General features: G+C 48.2%; 6 protein-coding genes across 6 annotated transcripts; 2 read left to right on the top strand and 4 right to left on the bottom strand.

Moving 5' to 3' along the window:
• Positions 1–139: 139 nt before the first annotated feature.
• P175DRAFT_0555611 (DEAD/DEAH box helicase) lies at positions 140–3458 on the bottom strand. The gene is made up of 2 exons (XM_040900642.1): positions 3055–3458; positions 140–2984 (listed from the first exon to the last, which is right to left on the bottom strand). The coding sequence occupies exons 1-2, from the start codon at positions 3405–3407 to the stop codon at positions 182–184; spliced, it is 3156 nt and encodes a 1051-aa protein (XP_040754343.1). The 5' UTR covers positions 3408–3458; the 3' UTR covers positions 140–181.
• A 410-nt stretch (positions 3459–3868) lies between these two features.
• P175DRAFT_0474634 (putative choline transport protein) lies at positions 3869–5748 on the bottom strand (the record flags this gene model as incomplete). Its single annotated transcript, XM_040895212.1, has 5 exons — positions 3869–4710; positions 4771–5263; positions 5327–5406; positions 5465–5507; positions 5589–5748. The coding sequence occupies 5 exons, from the start codon at positions 5746–5748 to the stop codon at positions 3960–3962; spliced, it is 1527 nt and encodes a 508-aa protein (XP_040754342.1). The 3' UTR covers positions 3869–3959.
• A 2601-nt stretch (positions 5749–8349) lies between these two features.
• P175DRAFT_0454090 (uncharacterized protein) lies at positions 8350–10425 on the top strand. Its single transcript, XM_040894558.1, has 5 exons — positions 8350–8755; positions 8875–8979; positions 9049–9330; positions 9398–9531; positions 9615–10425. The coding sequence occupies exons 1-5, from the start codon at positions 8748–8750 to the stop codon at positions 10262–10264; spliced, it is 1179 nt and encodes a 392-aa protein (XP_040754341.1). The 5' UTR covers positions 8350–8747; the 3' UTR covers positions 10265–10425.
• Positions 10426–12733: 2308 nt separating this feature from the next.
• P175DRAFT_0491356 (uncharacterized protein) lies at positions 12734–13144 on the top strand (the record flags this gene model as incomplete). The annotated part of the gene is made up of 1 exon (XM_040895834.1): positions 12734–13144. One exon carries the CDS (start codon positions 12734–12736, stop codon positions 13142–13144), a length of 411 nt encoding a protein of 136 aa, XP_040754340.1.
• A 517-nt stretch (positions 13145–13661) lies between these two features.
• On the bottom strand, positions 13662–16448 carry P175DRAFT_0530032 (ATP-dependent Clp protease ATP-binding subunit; the record flags this gene model as incomplete). Its single annotated transcript, XM_040899748.1, has 1 exon — positions 13662–16448. The coding sequence occupies one exon, from the start codon at positions 16446–16448 to the stop codon at positions 13662–13664; it is 2787 nt and encodes a 928-aa protein (XP_040754339.1).
• A 243-nt stretch (positions 16449–16691) lies between these two features.
• Positions 16692–17951, bottom strand: P175DRAFT_0151447 (uncharacterized protein). The gene is made up of 2 exons (XM_040892451.1): positions 17552–17951; positions 16692–17344 (listed from the first exon to the last, which is right to left on the bottom strand). The coding sequence occupies exons 1-2, from the start codon at positions 17709–17711 to the stop codon at positions 16935–16937; spliced, it is 570 nt and encodes a 189-aa protein (XP_040754338.1). The 5' UTR covers positions 17712–17951; the 3' UTR covers positions 16692–16934.
• Positions 17952–19022: the final 1071 nt, after the last annotated feature.

The raw sequence follows: 19022 nt of genomic DNA, 5'->3' as shown, positions 1-19022 counted from the left end.
TCCTGGGGTCGGAGTATATGGTGAAGTGGGCGTTGCCTGCATGGGAGAGGCAGAAAATGCGAAAACGAACTCACCCTGTAACTAGATGAGGAGGAGGAGGAGGAGGAGCATTAGGCCCCGCATAAATGCATAATAGAAAATTGATAAATGTGAACTTCTAATAATACAGAAATCCTAAATTCTATTCTAGGTTACGTAGGAAAACAGAAGCACCACCCCCCTTCATCTCGGACGAACTCGCCTTCTTAAAAATATAATGCACCCTATTCTCCTCCGACCTTAGCACGGAACGCAGTACCTCGTCGTCAATCAACTGCTGTAGCTCATTATTATCATCGCCATCCACTCCGTCAGTCTGGGCCCCGTTTGCGTCTTCGAGTGGGAAAAGAAGTAAAGGGTCGATATGCAGATATTGCGATAGAGACTGCTGGATCATTTTGTTTTTCTGCGTGGTGGTACCGGTGCTGCCGCTGCTTGAGCGACGAGAAGAGAGAATAAGTTTACGTTTCTGGTGTGCGGTAGTAGTGCGCAAGAGTTGTTCTTGTTTTTCCATGTCGAGTTCAGAGGCCTTTATTAGGGTTGGGAGGTCGGGGAAGTCGTCTTCCTCTTCCTCTTCTTCCTCTTCTTCTTCTTCTTGCTTTTCTTCTAATGAAGTTACGGGTGAATGCGAGCCGGTATTGCTGGTTTCCGCATCCCCTCTCCCGCCACAATCGCAGGCCAACAGTTCATGCGTCTGGCATTTGCTCTGCGTGTCCAGGCGAAACAAATCCTTCAGCTCGTCGCGCGAGAATTGCGCAACACTGTCCTTGCGCTCCATGACGCTGTCGGCAAGCCCGAGCTTCGTTACCTGGCGCTGCCAGATTTTCTCTTCAAGGCTACCCTTTAGCAAGATCCGATAGATATGGCAGGGTCGTTTCTGGCCGTCTCGGTGGATCCGCGCCATAGCTTGGATATCTGTTGCCGGGTTCCAGTCTACATCGAAGAGGACGAGGCGGCTGGCGCCAATAAGGTTGAGGCCTGTGCCTCCGGCTTTAGCGGAGAGGAGGAAGGCAAAGCATAGGTTTGCGGGGAGTCGGTTGAAGTCTTCGACGAGCGCTTGGCGTTTCTGGGCCGGGGTGGAGCCGTCCAGGCGCAGGAAGGGGAGGGAGAGCGAGGTGAGGAGAGTGGCAAGGAGGTTCAGGGTGGAGGTGTAGTTTGAGACGAGGACGATTTTTTCGGTAGTGGAGGTGCGCAGGTTATGCAGGAGTTGGTCTAGGACGCGGATCTTTGCGCTGCTGGATGGGGAGAAGTGGCGGAGGAGGTTCGGTGGGAGGGAGGATAGCAAGGCTGCGATTGTCTCGCTGGGGGTGTCGTCGGTGTTTTTCGGTGCGAGCAAGGAGGGACTGTTGCACAGTTTCTTTAAGATGGTGATGAGCTGCAAAGCACTTTCGGAGTTGCCCAGGGCGCATTGAAAGACTGGCGATGAAAGCACATTTTGGTATATCTTTGCCTGCGTGGTTGTTGGATTGCAGAAGAGCACGTACTCCGTCTTCGGGGGCAGATATTTAGCCAAAATGTCAGCTGTCCTTCGGAGCATGAATTTCGAGGTAAGCTCTCTCAACTCTTCATTTCTTGCCTCGCCCTTTTCGATGTCCTTTCTCGTGGCTTCGGGCTGTCTGCTTCTCACGATCGGCCCCTCAAACTCTTTGATAAAGGACTTGAATGACCCCAAAACACCCGGGTTGACCAAATCAACCGCGGCAAACAACTCCTTCAGATCATTCTGGATTGGTGTGCCCGAAAGAATGACCCTTTTCGTAGCACTGAGCGACTGGATAGCCTGGCCACTCTTGTTCTGCAGCGTTTTCAACCGATGTCCCTCATCTGCAATAACAATATCCACTCCACTCCCACGAGCAAGGCCCTCCTGTACAGTCCTCAACTTCTCATACCCAACAATCATAATACTATAGGCCTTGCCCATCGTGAAATCCGTCAAGCGTTTCCTTTTATCATCAAAAACGAAGACCCCAATCCGCTCATTCCCAAGCCACTTGCGAAACTCTTTCCTCCAGTTATTAATCAAAGTGACCGGACACACGATCAAAGCCTTTTTGATCACCGGAGGACTCTCGTATACCGGATTCTGCTTTAGCAATGTCCACAGAAGCGTAATTGTCTGCAGCGTCTTCCCTAGCCCCATGTCATCCGCTAGAATCGCGCCCTCCCCAGTAAACGACCTCATCCCCATCACACACTCATACAGAAACTGCACTCCCTCGCGTTGGTGCTGCCGTAAATGCTTCCCTAGAATAGGATCCACAACCACATCGACAACTTGTTTCCCCTTAGGTACGGTATCCGGCCTCTTCATCACCAACGCACCGGGCTGGTTCGGGTCATGGCGCGGGACCGGTCGGTTCAACGAAGACACAGAAGAAGCTGACGGAGGGGGAGGCACAACTGCCCCCTCAACCAAAGGCCTCTTGTACGCACTCGACACCCCCGCGCTATTCTTCGACGCGGAACCCACCAGGCCTAAGCTCAAACTCAACCCGGGCGGACGCCTCTTCTCAACCTGGATCTTCGCCCTTGTCGTCGTCGTCGCGGTCGTCGTATTCTTCCCGACAGGCGAAACCGTCAGATCAACCGTCATATTCCCCGACGCAGGAACAAATGCTTTCTTCTCCGGCTGCATTCGAGTCTTCCTTCCTGCTGCAGGCTCGGAATCAGGTGTACGCGCAGGCTCGACAACCTTGTTATTATTCTCCAGAAACCTTTTCCCAGAAAGATACTCCGTCCTCGGAATCTCCGAGTCAATCTCAACTTCCTTGCCGCCAACAGAAAGCACAACACCAGGGTTCAGAGTAGCCCCGGGCCCCTGCATCGCCCTGCCCATATCCTTGCCCGACGAGACATCCTGGAGATAAACGTACCCATCCCGCGAGGAAAGAATACCGTCACCATCCCAGGTTTTGTTTTTTTTCTTCGTCGTTGGTTTTCGCCTGGAGGGCTGGCTGTTAGCATTCTTTCTAGTCTGGGCTGGACCGGATACGAAGCACGCATATAATATACCATAACACATTAAAATATCTCTCTGCGATAGAAACATCCTCACCACTATTAGAGCTATTGCTCAGTGATGATTCGCTCCCATTGTTCACCTGCAACAAAGGCCTTCGTCTCTGATGGCTCGTCGACAGCCCTATGGCAGGTCTCGTATTCTTATCCGTATCTGTGTTTGTATCTGATGCCAGCCGCGGTCGCTTCTTCAGTGGCTTATCACCATCACCATCATCATCGGCATGATTCTCATCATCATTATCGCTTTTCGAGGCCGCCGTGTCCGACAAATCGGGTTTCGGGATCGAAGTCGGAGGCTGAAACGGTTTCCTTACTGAAGGGGGCTTGAACGGTTTAAAGACCATAGTGAGCGTATATATATATATATATCGTCTTTCAAACCTGGCCTCGTTTGCTCAGGTTTATCAGGTCAACGTGCATCCGAGCGAACTCGTCCAGGCGAGCGGAGCGGGAGGAAGAAGCGCGCGTCGCGAGAGACGCGTGTTCACGTGATGGCGCACTCTTTCAATTACTTGTGCATAGTACAGATTTATGAGACGATATCGAGAAGTATATATTATTATATATCTATCTGCATGTATGCTCAAAACTGAAACATTAAAACAGTTATAGTTCCCAAATGCATATGAAAGTATTGAAGCGATGTAGCTTCATGTAGCAATCACGAAATTCCAGCAGATCCTAATCCTCGGCTAAACAATAGAGGCTAAGATATGTATGCGTTTGGGTGGGAAAAAAAAAAAAAAAAAAAAGACAAAAAGTATATGTATTGAGATTGATTCACGAATATATACAGATTATACATCATACTAGCGATAATATAGCGCAACCCCAATATATAGCGTCTGGTTCATTAATATTCATACATCCCATCCCCGCATACCCCAAGAAATCATCTATAAGGCCTCGTCCACCAAAGTCCTGTCGGTAAAGGGGACGTTAATGGGACCTTCATAGGTCTTCATTCGGAACAGCCACCAGATGCCCACGAAGACTGTAAAACCACCAGTAAGCAGGCTGGCGTAGTTCATAGAGGCGGCGTCAGTAGGTAGGGCGACGGGGAAACAGAAGATAACAACGAAGGCCACGATGTAAATGCAGCTCAGAATGTTGATAGCATAACCAATGTTGCCCATCCAGAAGTAACCGCGGGTAAAGGATGAACGGCGAGTCAGGAGATGTGGGAAGATAGCAGCAAAGTAGGAAAGAGAGGAGAGCTGCACGAAACAGCCGACGAATGCGTTAAAAGCAGTGGTGGAGCCGACGTAGATGCAAGCAAGGATGGTGATGAGAACACCACAGACTAGGGTTGCATTAAAGGGGTTGTGCATGTTGGTGTTGATGTGTCCAACCCAATTGGGGAAAGGGGTAGCACGATCACGAGCAAGCGTCCAGAGTGTACGACCAGCCGTGATATAGCAGCCAGCGCAAGTAATAACGGTGGGTAGGAAAGTGACGATCAGCAGTCCGAGGCCACCACCGGGGGTGCCGGTTGCCTGGCGGTAGATTTCAGCAAGAGGGAAGCTGCTGCTCATGACGGTATCGAGATCGTTGATGGCATAGAAGATGGCAATCATGTACAGGATACCGGTAATAAATCCGACACTCATTTGAGCCAGGACAGCCTTGGGGATGTTCTTGCTGGGCCTACGTTTTCATTAGGCAAACGGTTGAAGGACATTTCGCAAGTTGGTGTGTGTGACTTACTGGGGAATTTCTTCGGCAAGATGGGACGAGCAGTCAGGAGTGCCGACACTGTAAGCACCATTGAGCATACCAGCAACGAAAACAAAACCGTTACTGGAGTATCCGGTGGAGTTGGTCCAGGTGCGCCACACCTCCTCATCGGTAGCATAGGGCATACCGTTGACATGGGGCATCACAGCGCAAATGATGATTATGATGAGCACACCGGCCAGAATGAGGACCAGTCCCAGGTTACCGATGTGGGGGAGATAGCGGTTCATGAACAGGACAATGGAGCAGCACAGCCATGTGCAAATGACGAAGCTGATGAAGACATGCCATGCTTGCATTTCGAACAGCGGATGCATGAGACCGTACATGGCGACAGTTTGCTGACCGAGAATTGCAGACATTGAGGCGGCACCAAGGATCCAAGCAAGACAATTCCACCAACCAGCAAAAAACCCGCAAACTCGACCGTATTTTCCTGCAGTGACGGAAGCCCAGTGATAGACTACAAGCTCAAGTTAGCATGTGATGAGATTCAAGGGGAGCGTCCAGGTGCGAGGAAACATACCACCGCTAGAAGAGGGCATGCCAGACGCCAACTCAGCGATGGAGGCAGCGACCAACCAGTAGCAGAGAGAGACAGCAATACTAAAGTCAAGTCAGTGAGGGGGTCTTTATTTTTTTTTTTCCCCGGGAACAACCGTACAATTCATAAATGACGCCTGCAAGGCCTCCATTATACAGAGCGACTGCCTACATGACCTATTCGTCAACATAGATCTTTTCTGGGTGCTTCCTCTCTCCCTCTCTCTCCCTCTCTCTCTCTCAACGTACCACACTGCCTCCTTGGGCAATCCATGTGTTTCCAGTAGTAACGGCGACGGCACAAATACTCAGCAGACTGAAGTTACGTTCCAATTCTTGGGAATTCCGTTGATCCTCAGTGGAGGAGTCGACAACTTGGGTTTTCTCAGACTCTTCGGAAGACATTTTGTCGATATGTATTGGGAAGAAAAGTCGATTGACGGAACGATTCAGGTTGATTATAGGAGACGACCCTGATAGGTAACTGATAAGATCTACCTGAGTTTCTCCCCCAGGTGGCGTCAAATAAATTTTTTTTTTGAGACAGATCGGTAACTAATTAAACCAGTAACGGGGAGGCGTCAGAAGACAAGAACAATCAAGCCTGACTTCTAACAGAAGCGGGTTATAGTGAGGAAGAAAATGAAATGATGGCGTGAGAGAAGGAGTTTATAGGTAGTACTTAGGGGGATGAGAGGCGAGACGGGCCAAGATGAACTACTCCGTACGAAGCACTCCCTGCAGAACCTATTACAGCAGGAGTACAATAGTGGTACAATAGAGGTACCTAGCTAGGTACCTGGTACTCCGTGGTAGGTGTCTCCGGGTGCCACTGGAGGTGGTACCGGTACATGAGCGGCGATTATCATCTCTGACCAATCAACGTGAGATAAAGTCCGCTCGTGGCGGCGGAAGTGGGGCTTAAGAATGCTCCGATTGGATGGCCAAGCCGTACAAGGAAGGTGTGGGGGAGCTTAACCAAAAGAGGGAGCTTCAACAGATGCCCCTGGCCTTGAACATTTCAGGTATGACATGATATGATGGCTTCATGTCATTGTTATCTGGATAAAATGAAGTCTTTTGATTGGATTGAAATTGTCATAGATATTTCCATGGGCACGGTGCACCGCATGTCATCCACAGTTTTGGTATACCCCGGATGCTTGGTTGGGAGGGAGTTCAAGTGTTCAATCCATCAGCGGGGTAGGAATTCTGTAAGTGGGGGTATTTTACAATTACTACTACTACTACTACTTCTTTTTCTTCTTCTAGATACTTCGTCCAAAAGATCGAAATGTACCGGGATACTAGAGCTTAGACTGGAAACAGGAGCTTAAGGTGATAAAGAATCAACCATAAGAAGGGAATCTGAGCAGGAGGGCTTTGTTTTCTAGCCGTCGGTAGCCTCCACAGTCCACATCTCGAACAATTGTACCTACAGAGTATGCTGTTGTGCTAAATTTTTTGTCATGCATGATTTCCTTGCTGCCAGTCCACTTGCCATGAATTTCTAAGTTTATTATGTTGGAAGGACCAAGAATTCAGCCCCAGCTTATCAACTCAGAAGTTCCTATGGATTTGACCAGACAGTTGCTTGACCATGGCTAATATCCATCTGCAGAGAACTTTCCCGATATCCTTCACCTGTTTAGAATTCTTACTTGATTGGAAACCCCTCCTTTTTCAATCCCATTTAGTAACCACAGTGGTTGATCCTTTTTGCATATCCGATGCTGTTGAATTAAATATGGATGGAAAACAGGTGGGGCCAAGTAAACCCCACTATTTAATTCAACCCTATGAAGTATTTTTCCTTAATATTAATATTAATATAATTACCCGGAGCTGGTTTCCTTTGGCAAGGTCTTGGCATAAAACATACTCCGTACAGGGCTATCAATATCTATTTCCAATCACTTACAGGGAACCCCTGTACCATATCGGAACACCCGGCAGCCTGGTGATGTAGGGAGGAAATAAGGTAGTAATCTTTATATAATAATAATGCCTTACCCAAATAATATCCTGGTCTGGGTCTACTCCGTTGTACAAAGGATGGTATGAAGATGAGACACGCGTGGCAATTTAACAGTAACAGCAACTGGAACCAGTTCGATGAGTGGTGGATGGATCTGCGTGGTTCTCCAGGAGGTTACTAGCAGATACGTACTCCGTACATCCCGAGGATTTCCCTCGAACCCGAACAAGAAAGGATTTGCGTGTTGGATATTTTGGAGACCTCAAAGTTACATTTTGGTTGGGATTTGAGACACTAGAGTCATGCCACAACCTTGTTCTATCGAATCAAACCCTGTGCCCTGAACCTTCTACAAAGCACAGTCTCAACTGGTAAAACATATATAAGACCAGCAAGCATCTCTGACCCGCTCCTACATAGATTAATATGCTCACAATCCTATATGTGAAGGATAAGAGCATTGATGATTTAATAAAACATGAATAATAATTTGGTTGGAAAGACTGGGTGGGAGAGAGGGGAATATTCAAGGATTATACCTGTGAACACCTGTAGGTAATACTTGAATGCTTCAATGTACTGTCCAAATCAGGAAATGTAAATGTGAATTCTTACAACTATTTGGAGCACAAGCTTTTGTGGATTAGAATAGAATTCGGATTGCTTTTCTCCTAGATTAATACAGCATGAACAGAAGAAAGATGAACTTAAATAAACTAAAATAATAATTCACTATCATTTAATAAAGGTAGAGCAGATCTTTATTATATACAGCAAGAACTAAGATATTGACAGACTTTTTCTTGTATAGGTAGAAGAGTGATCCTTTACTATCTGATACTATTATTATTATAATTCTAGAACATTTCTGCACCATATTATTCTACTCGTATAGTAATATATATCTTGTGGGGCTGGTCCTCTTTACTGAGCAACTACTTAATTAACCTCTCCTAGCCAGAATTATTCTTCCCCAATTGATGCCCGTCTTCCCCCAGTTTTTTTTTTTTTTTTTTTTTCCTTATCTACTACTCCGTACTCCAGTACTTTCCCCCCCACTGTACCTATTAGGTCCTAGTAGGTACCTACCTAAGTACTCTCTGTACACGAAGTCTCCACCTTCCTCTACGCCTCTTCGTAGGTACTAACTAGTACATCTACTGGTTATTGCTTCTGATTCGACTTCATTTATTTTCTTTTTTTCAATATGGCAGAGTGGGTTCCCTTCACGAAAGAGCTCCAAACTTTGTTACTGGGGCTGTTCTCTGCAAGAATCAGCCAATTTACCTGGGCGCCACGAGAAAAACATTCGAAAGCACGAACCATGGAATTCCAACCCAACTGTGATTTTCGTTCCTCCAAAAAGGTTCCTCCTGGGCCCTGGCCATGTGCTGAATGTTGATTGTTCCAAACTTTATCTGGCACAATGCCGATGTACGTACTTTGCGACCTTGCAAGTTATATACCCGTGATCTTTCCTCTCAGATGTTGCCCCTTTCGCCCCTCTTGGAGTAGCCATTTTCCTAACTGATTTCCCCTGTGTGCATATCCAGTTTGAAGTCCAGAATGTCCGGTCTAGGCCCGGAGTTCAGTCGAGGTTTTGCTCGAGAAACATGGACGCTATACGGGGTGGGAATGCTCAGTGTTGCGCTGCGATTGTAAGCTCTCTGACTCTAAAAGCGACCCCTGTCACGCCCCTCATCTAGATTGGTCTAATCGTTCTGCAGCATCGCTCGTATCCGTCGTTTGGGTATCCAGAACCTTCAGTCGGATGAGTATATTATGTTGTTCGCGGCTTTCTGGTATACTATCTTATGCGTCGCTCTCAACAAAGTCGCCTCTGGCGGAGGGTCAAACTTGATGACCCAAGAGGATATAAACAACCTTACCCCTACAAACAAGGAGGAACGAGTTCAGGGAAGTAAATGGGTTTTTGTTTCTGAACACGCATTCGTTCTTGCCGTTTGGTCGTTGAAAGTCTGTATGCTGTTGATCTATGGTCGTATCACGTACGTATCTTTGGTAACCATGACAAGAGACTCGGTCTCTAACTCTTTTTTTTTTTTGTTTCTTTAGGGAAGGATTGAGTCAGAGGAAATGGGTCAACTACCTCGCTGTCTATGTCGCCGCTGGATTTGTCGGAGTCGAACTTTCCCTATTCCTGATCTGTCGACCTTTGTCAAACTATTGGGCCGTGCCTACCCCCAACTGTTCGTTTTCCTACCATTCCACTTATACACCAGAAGAGAAAAAGAGAGGGACGAGGAGGAAGACTGACGCTGACCATGTCTAGACCAATGCTCCTCCTATCAGTACTATGAAATTATTCAGGGATGCATTTCAATCTCCGCTGACATCTTCATGCTCCTCATCGGTCTTCCACTCTTGTTGCAAGTCAAAGTTCCTCTCAAGCAGAAGCTGATTCTTGTGGTCATCTTCGGCATGGGAATTTTCGTTATTGTGGCTGCCATTCTGAATAAAGTCTACTGCCTCGTTCCCTCCCTTATTTCCTATGTTTACATGAACTGGTACTTCCGTGAAGCCACCGTGGCTATTCTCGTCACCAACCTGCCGCTCATCTGGTCGCTCCTTCGCGACGTGTTCCCTGCCCTTAAGAGTTGGACTGGAGGATCCAAACGGGCAAATGACCGGTATCGATCGGGTCCCTGGACCAGCAAAGCGTCCGGTTACCGAAACTACGGGCCCTCCAGTCAGCTCCGATCTGGCGACTTCAACATGCAAGACTTCAACCAAAGCACCGTGGTTACCCCTCAGAAGGGAGTATCGGATGTGAGTATCCAGCAAAGCGACGATCGCGATGTTAGCGACGATGGCTCTGAACGGGCCCTAAGGATCCGACAAGATGTTACGGTGACGGTGGAGAGCGAGTCCCGACCACCTAACTATACCCAGCAAACCAACTTCCGCCAACCGCAGCTTTGAAAGAAACATACTAGCGAGAAAAGATCATGAGCTGAAAATGGCATAATATTGTATATACTTATATATAACTTCCTTCGATTTCCCCCACCTTTTTCATCGGTTGCTTTGTGTTCATCATCATGTACATTAGACTATTCTGGAGATTGGAGGTCTTTAATAGCACATTTTTCTCCCACTAATTTGATAATCCACCTCTGAACCTTGAACTCTCTCTCTCTCCCTACCTTGTCTTGATTAATCGAGGGCCACATATCTGAGTTGACGCACCATTCTCTAGTTCTATGGTAGGGGAGGAGGATGCTAGATACACACAGTGATAGATCTCGGGTATCGAAAGAACGTTAATTACATGGTTCGTACGGTATAATACCAGCCTAGACTACCATTTCTGCCATGGAAGTATGTAATAACACATACAGTACGGAATTCATTATCCAAGAACCATGATTTTGAGATTCTTTCCCTTTAGCATCACTCCAGCATCACTCCAGCATCACTTTCCACAATCTTGTCCTCCCCAAATATGATCGCTGACAGCAATTTTATCTGGATATGTGGTTTGTTACTGCTGATCCCCCTTCTCCTTTTTTTCCAAAAAAAACATCTACAGAGTCACCTCTCCTTGTTTTGATTGCTTCTTTCCATTGTCCTTTCCTCGCAACGTGGCTGACTGCTCTGACAATGACCTCACCAGGCTTCTCCTCCATTAAAAAAAAAATACCGTCCCTGCCACACGAACTCTCTTCCTCGGGGACGATTACCGCAGTAATCAACTGATCGTGAGACCAAGCAATAGCTGGAAACCCTAAGCGAACCCGTCGGGAACCTAATTCACTTCTCTTCGTCCCCCTACGGAGTAGTATTTCAAAGTTCAAGCCCCCCCTATTTGACCCGCTTTGAGACCAAGCAGGGAGAAATATAATAACTCTCTGTTCCGAGTCCCCAGCCCCGGTTCTTAAGCCATTAGTACAGTCCAGAGTCCAGAGTCCAGACAAGCGTCGACCGGTAATTTCTACCGGGATTATTTCCTCACTTCACCGGATGAAGTTATTGTTGTTTCGTCGAGATTTCCTTTTTTAGTTACGAAGCCCGGCGTGTAGTTTTAGCCTTTTTCGCATCGGAGTCTGGATCTTGGTCTTCGAACGAGGGTTGTTTACATACTCCGGGGTACGTGGAATTGAAACAGAAACAGAAACAGAAACAGAAACACTCCGAAGCGAATCCCGACACCGCCAAGAGTCTAAAGGGAAATATACTTCTGCAAGAAAACCCCCGATGTTGACAGTTGACCGGCTTGGATCGGTTACCAACCCCTGTTTATCATACTCTTTCGATCCTTCAAGTTGATTTCCGGTGGAGAACCATGTGGATTCTTTTCGAAACAATAACTCGAGACGGCAATTCCGTAAGGTTTTCGCGTCGGATACAACATTACCATGGGTTCATGGAACAGCTTAAGCTTGGTTCCCACAGTCCTGAGTCAGGAAGTTTCTCGGAGCTTTGCCGTCCATGATAAGGATCTACAGCGGAGTCTCCGTGTGGTCGGAAATGAGACTGGTCATAAAGTCAGCTAAGAACATCCAGAATGACCAAGCTAGCTAGCTAACTAACTAACTAGTTGGCTATGCTCTATTATATCTGCTTTTGAATTCTTCTACAGACTACCTCCCATACGAGATGCATCCCAATGATCTAGTCACTTGGCCAACACAAGAAGAAGTAGCCTTTGTTAGAGGAACCCTATCAGTAGTATCTAGCTACAAATATACCTAGGTATCACCCATTTCATTGCTGCAGTCTCAAGACTTATATACTAGATTCCAATTCACAGAGCATGATGCCGCATAGCTAATCAAGTAATAAAGGTAATATAATATATAGATTGAGAGGGCAGGCTGTCTATACGATATATTGTGGAATTATACTAGAGCCGCAGTTTATACCCACCACATCAGTAAATAACAGCAGTATCCCTGCCTCTTTCCCCAGTACTTCTATAAAGTGTAACCTTTCCCTTGACATCTCTACATGATTACTACCCTAGAACCTGTTCAACTTGTACAGTGTACCTCCAAAGAAAGAAAGATACCCAGGAATTTCTCCCTACATAACACCACAAAGGAACTATATGTACATGGATACATACAGTAAACCACAGAATCCAGGCACCGATTCAATAAAGAAAAAAACCGGGATATTCCGGGGGGTTTCTTTTGTCTGGTAGGTATAATGGGCATTGTCCTACAAAGAAGCCCTTCCTTCCTCTGCTATACAATGGACCTGGAACAATGAATTGATATTGCCTATATAACCTGACTGCAAACACTCCAACAAAGAATGTATCCTATATAGTCCGGTAACCCGCATAATCCGGAAAGTATATAAATATCGCCAGTCTGTCCGGGGTTTCATCTACGATATCCTCACCACTATGCCCTAATAGAAGAGCAACAGCAACAGCAACCTACAATGCCTCTGGAAATCTACATCGCCCGCGGCCCCCAGCACTGGGTCCTCATCACCCGCATCCCCAAAGCCCCCGAATGCACCTGGTACCACTGCACCGGCGGGCCCAGCCAACAAACGCCCTACGAGCGCAAGGTCCAGGGCGGGATCGCGTTCGCGTTCGCGTTCGAGTCCTCCCGCAGCCTGCATGTCTGCGAGTACGTCACGACCATCGAAACCAAGGACTTCGATGCCTTCCACGACGCCGCCGCAGATGGCGCGGCTCTGGGTCGTGCCGCGTGCTGGAGAGACTCGAGCTCCCCGGTGGGCTCCTGCCTGCGGGGACGGCGCGGTATTATTTCGAGTCGCAGGCTATGGGGGTGTCCGTTTGAACGGGAGTATGATGAGTCGTTTGATTTTGATTGTGCTGGGTAAGTGGTTTCTTAAACTGGCGGCGGAGAAATTCGACAGAACGAGTCAAGAAAGGCAGCTTGTCGAAACCAAGTTGAGATGGTGTGCAACTATGGCTTCAAGAACGTGGCTCTTCTGGACTAGATCCCCGAAGTATTGATTCTGCTTGTCCACATCGCTCAACAAGTGATGGGCTTGATTTCGATCACTCCCCTTTTATAAACACCTCCGTCTGTTTGGTCGGAAATACTATGTTCCAGTAGGTTCGTGTTGTGTACTCTGTACTATACAGTATATATATACAGACTGTATAAGAAGATTGTATGATTAATTTGAACATCCTATTAGGTACTATATAACCTCTGTAATATAAAGTATACATGATCTTTGCGGTTGCTGCTTGAAAATAAACAAATAAATGAAATGAAATGTAGTATCGGCAACAGAAGCAAGTGTATCAAGGTAAAAATAAGTATAAAGAAAAAGAAATTCATAAAGCATCGTCATCATGATCTTCTCAAGACTTGCGTGGCGGGCCTTTTTACTCGTACAGATCCATGTCACCGCTGTTATCCTCCATCTCTGCCATAGCATCGATGCCATCCTCGTCGGTCATCTCCTCATCTTCGTCAACAGGAATCTCATGGTTTGGTAAGACCTCAATCCGACCGTCTCGCATGACCACGCGAGCAACCTCGCCGTCGAGGATACTTCCACGAAGAATGAGCACAGCAAGTCTGTTGAGGACCTCGCGTTCGATGATACGAGCGAGAGGACGAGCGCCGTACGCAGGCGAGTAGCCCGATTGTCCAAGGTAGTCTTTGACTTCTTCGGTACATTGGATAGTAACGTTGCGACTGTTCTGCTCAAGACGACGCTGCACCTCGTCGAGACGGAGGTCGACGATCTTGCGAATTTCTTTCTTTGTGAGTCGGTTAAAGATGACAATGCTCGAGATCCGGTTGAGGAATTCGGGCAGGAAGTAGTTGCGCAGGGCACCCATCACCAATTCGCGGGTCTGAGGATCAATTTTGCCGTCCTTAGCGGTGGGGCGAGCAAGATACTCGGCCCCCAGGTTGGAAGTCAGGACAACAATACAGTTCCGAGCGTCGACCACTCTGCCCTGTCCATCTGTGATGCGTCCGTCGTCCATGAGCTGAAGCAGGACAGTGAGTACTTCCTTGGCTGCCTTTTCAACTTCGTCAAACAGGAGGATAGAGAATGGTCGGCGTCGGAGGGCCTCGGTCAGCTGGCCACCTGCGTCGTGTCCGACGTAGCCTGGGGGAGCACCGATCATACGGCTGAGTGAATGTCGTTCCTGGTACTCAGACATATCGAAACGAATCATAGACTTCGGGTCGTCGAAGAGGAATTCCGCCAGGGCCTTGGTCAGCAGTGTCTTACCAGTGCCGGATGGGCCGCAGAAGAGGAAACTGGGAGGTGAGTTCGGGTTGCTTAGACCAGAGCGCTGCAGTCGAATGGCATTCGAGACTGAGGTTACAGCCTCTTTCTGGCCCACAACTATCTTGCCTAGGTGCCTCTCCATATGCAACAGCTTGTCCTTCTCCGTAGTCTTGAGTCTCGTCACAGGGATTCCAGTCCATCGGGCAACAATTTCGTTGATCTGGTCGGGGCCAACTTCGTCAGCAAGAAGGGGCTCCCCTGCATCGCCCTGGTTAGCCCGACGTTCTTTGTCTGCATTAGCACGTTCCAACTCCAGGTGCTCAATGTGGGCCGTAGTTTCAGGAATAGCATAATACTTCAGGTCTGCAGCGGTTTCGGTGTCGCCAGATCGCTCAGCTTCTTCCTGTTTGTTCTTGAGGTTATCCAACTTGGCTTTCGCATCCTGTATAGACTTATTGCGTTGTTTTTCGCTTTCGTATTTCTGGCGCATGGGACGCAGCTCCTCAAGAACATTAGCTGCTTCCTGTTCAGCGGCCTGGAGACGAGCTTTGGAAGCGTCGTCCTTCTCACGCTTCAGAGCGTGGATTTCAATCTGGAGCTGTCGGTATTTGCGTTCAAGACTGTCGAGTGCTTCCGGTTCAGATTCACGGGCAACTCTGACGGCAGCGGCAGCTTCATCGATCAGGTCAACAGCTGAGTCGGGGAGCCGACGAGCTGTAAGATATCGGGCAGCCAGGGTAGCTGCAGTGACGATGGCAGCATCGAGAATGCGAACACTACCGTGGTGGACTTCGTACTTCTCCTTTAGACCACGAAGAATGGAGATTGTTTCTGCGACAGTAGGTTCCTTAACAAGCACCTGTTGGAAACGTCGTTCAAAGGCAGCATCCTTCTCAATGTACTTGCGGTATTCACCCAATGTCGTGGCACCAATACAGTGCAGCTGTCCGCGCGCAAGCATGGGCTTGAGCAAGTTGGCAGCGTCCATCCCACCCTCGCCGCTGGAGCCAGCTCCCATGAGCAGGTGGATTTCATCAACGAACAAAACAATCGGGTCTTTGGATTCTTCAATTTCTTTGAGAACCCCCTTCAGCCTTTCTTCGAACTCACCGCGGAACTTACTTCCCGCAACCAGTGAGCCGACATCAAGCGAAAGGAGCTTGCACTGGGAAAGACTGGCTGGGATATCGGCATTGACGATTCGACGAGCCAAGCCTTCGACAATCGTAGTCTTACCTACACCTGGCTCACCGATGAGCACAGGATTGTTCTTGGTTCGTCGACTGAGGATGCGAATCACGCGACGAATTTCCTCTTCTCGACCAATGACAGGATCGATCTTGCCCTCTCGAGCCAGAGCTGTCATATCGATGGTGAATTTCTTCAAGTTCTCATTTTCGCTCTCGGCATCCGCAGTTTTGGAATCGACACGTCGTGTTCCTCGAATCTGCTGAATGGCTGTATCGACCAGCTTCACGTTCGGGATATTCGCTTCCTTGAGAGCTTTTTGGATCTGCGAGTCCTGGACCACAGCTTGGATCAGATGGTCTACCGCAATGTAGCTGTCTTTTTGTGTCTTGGACAAATCTGTAGCGGCAGAGAGGACTTTTCGAAAAGGCGCAGAAATGCTGCGTGTCTCTGGGGCTGGATCCTGGCTGGGGAGCTTGACTAATTGCCTCATGAGAGCACGGTGGAGGAGTTGGACATCTCCATGGGCACGTTCGATAACTTGGCGGAAGAGGGGGCTAGAGGAGTCTCCATGAGAAGGATGGTGAGAGGGACCTTGCTCCTCATCTTGATTCGGGTCGAGGAGAGCGACCGCTAGGTGGACAGGGTATATCTCTGCATTCGAGTGCTCTATTGTGAGGTCAAGAGCATCTTGCAATGCCTTGTTGGCCTTGTCTGTGTATTTATCGGTATTCATGACGAAAAGTGGGAGGAGGAGGGGTGAGTAATCGAGATGAAAGTCTCCGCAGAGGGAGGACCAATGAAAGGTATGTCAGATAAAGCTGATATGAATTGAGTTGGAGTGAAGAAATTGCCGAGAGATGCAACACAAGGGAAATATATAGATGGCAGTACCGGAAGCTCCAAAAGGAAAAAAGCATCGGATGCTTGTGGATGATGCCCAACCGTACGAGAAGCACCATGACGACACCATCCACTTCCACCGCCTTCCAGAAGCATCCAGCGGCTTCGGTCATTCCCTCTTGGCATGGCCCGTGCTCCTCCACGTGATCCGGAGAAATTGAAATGCGGGCAGAAAAGAGGAGGCGGTGAAGGAGGCGGTGCAATTGAACCGTATAAAATATCTCCCCAGGAAGGTACCTGTAGTTATGTCCATCGTTCATCGTTCATCGTTCCTTGGTATCATTTTACAACGCTAATTCCGACCGGAAAACGACCATGCTTAAAATTTCAAAGTCGCAGCCCCATCATGTAGGTCCTCACGGGGTTGCCTAATCTGATATTCCAGATCGGCGACAAGAGGGACCCCGACATCTACGGCTCCAGGTAATAATAATGGCTCTTCTGCCTGGGTAAAGGTCGAGCTTTCTCGACGACCACGGGGTTTTATCATAGCCGGTCGAAAATCCACTACTGCCGGGACAGGTGTTTTGCCCTGGTAGAGACGATGGCGGAGGTTATAGATATCACGGAGTTGGATGATAGAGCTGGGGTCAACATGACGGAGCTGTTTGAGGATCTGGCTAGGCGGCATATTTATATCAAGCAGGGCTTTGATATATTGGGTTTTCTGGGTGATCTCTTCTCGGCGGATGGAGGGGTGGGAACTAGGCAATGATGGGCCATGATTGTGTGAGCCATTGCGAACCTTGACATGCCACAATCGGTCGCTCTTATGGAAGCTAACGAGTACACTGAACGGACATCCTTTCCGCCGTGAAGCCGTTCGCTGACGACGTTGTGCAGTTGAGCGGTACTCATGGCCTTGGTCACAGGTCAGATAAATGGCCTCGACCGACCCATCACGGCCTTTATTGGTCCGCTTTATAATCACCGCATACAAATTATCCTGCGCAAATGATTTGATTGCCTGTACCGCCTCAGCCTCCGTGTGATACTGGCCTTCCGGAGGAGGAGGTAATAGCCGCGAGTCGAGCTCCGAGGAGTCATCGAGGTCCAGCTCGAGGGGCTCAAAGGACTGGTCAGGAAATTGATCCATTTGAAGAGGTGTGGCGGATAGAACAATTAGTCAAGTAGAAAGAATGTCCGTATTCCGCCATAGAATCACCCCGGCGCGTTCAAGGACACCTCCATCCGGAATTGGACGAGCAAGTTATATAAGGCCCGAGTTTTGCCGGCAATTGTACCTTTTCAGGAAAGCGGAGTGCCAGGCGGTCCGATAGCTTTCTCTGCTATTCTTCCAGTCTTTTAAGAGCCTACATTTTTTGTTTTATGCTGACAGGTTCTGTCTTGAAATCTCTCTGATTGTCCGAAAATTCCTGCTGTACCCTAACTCCTTATCCCGTCCAAAATAATGGCCGTGGAAGCCTATCCTCCGATTCCAACATCTGGATCACCCATATTAAGCCGACGATCGTCTAGTCAGATGCGGAGCCTCGGAGGGAACAGCTCCAATATAATCATACCTTGGACGGCTAACTATGGCCCAGCAAACCCCCACGTTAGCGTCCGGGATACTTCATTGGGCAGTAGCAACGTCTCTCCCTGGACTATGGCCCGTGAAGTGCGGGAGCGGTTCTGAGGTACACCTCTGCCCCTCAGCCCCTCTCCCACTTGGACGTGGCTTAAACGGTTTTGTCTGATACCCAGGATGGATCTCCTGACAAGAAGCCAGATCATGACTCTGTTGCACATTCCTATCACAACCGTTCCAAAGGTATACATTCCCGCGTCCGGGTGATATTACCCTCCTGTTGCTCGCGTTTCTTTCCCTCGATTCTTCCCCCGATACTGGAGAATTGTCCTCTTCTTTACTAAATTCTCTGTCCATGACGTCAAAGTGGAAACCCCAAGATTACGTCGAACAACGGTGGCGGCAGGGATATTGTACTCCTTTAACCACTCTGCTTGGTCAGAAGTCAGGAACTCGAACCCGCTTCGAGCCTTTTTCCTTATCCAGACCTCATATTCTTCCAATTATAGTTGCAATGAAAGCGGAGCAAGAACTGTAGGCCCCAATCCCACCCATGGACATGCAGTATGCTGTCGTATTCAGATTTGGGGTGGGAGAGAGAGGGGGAGCAAGCCACATATATACCGCAGCGCAGATCAAGATCTTGATACCAGTATAAAGGGTAGATTATCTATGATTAATATCAGTGTCATCCGGTGTCATGGAGGAATAACTGTCTATCGAGTACTGTGTCAAGACCAATTGTTAACTTCAAGTTCCATCTAGGCAGTGCGGCATTAAAAGCTCTCTCTGTGTACCACCGGATGGAATAATCTCTGTAGCACTTGAAAACTCTCACATGGATCTTACAGCTAACTAGCTTTCTTTTTTTTTCTC

This window comes from Aspergillus ochraceoroseus (assembly GCF_002846915.1).
Source record: "Aspergillus ochraceoroseus IBT 24754 chromosome Unknown P175scaffold_2, whole genome shotgun sequence".
Classification (NCBI taxonomy): Eukaryota; Fungi; Ascomycota; class Eurotiomycetes; order Eurotiales; family Aspergillaceae; genus Aspergillus; species Aspergillus ochraceoroseus.
Note: the sequence above shows the minus strand (reverse complement) of the source record. Positions and strands in the feature narration are given on the sequence as shown.

Excerpts from the sequence above, each read along its gene's own strand:
- P175DRAFT_0555611 (XM_040900642.1), bottom strand. The coding sequence starts at position 3,407 with ATGGTCTTTAAACCGTTCAAGCCCCCTTCAGTAAGGAAACCGTTTCAG. Across the intron at positions 2,985-3,054 it reads AGATATTTTAATGTGTTATG|GCGAAAACCAACGACGAAGA; the intron begins GTATATTATATG and ends CCAGCCCTCCAG.
- P175DRAFT_0454090 (XM_040894558.1), top strand. Across the intron at positions 8,980-9,048 it reads CTCAGTGTTGCGCTGCGATT|CATCGCTCGTATCCGTCGTT; the intron begins GTAAGCTCTCTG and ends ATCGTTCTGCAG. Across the intron at positions 9,532-9,614 it reads GGCCGTGCCTACCCCCAACT|ACCAATGCTCCTCCTATCAG; the intron begins GTTCGTTTTCCT and ends GACCATGTCTAG.
- P175DRAFT_0151447 (XM_040892451.1), bottom strand. The coding sequence starts at position 17,711 with ATGGATCAATTTCCTGACCAGTCCTTTGAGCCCCTCGAGCTGGACCTC. Across the intron at positions 17,345-17,551 it reads ATTTGCGCAGGATAATTTGT|ACAATCATGGCCCATCATTG; the intron begins ATGCGGTGATTA and ends GCAATGGCTCAC.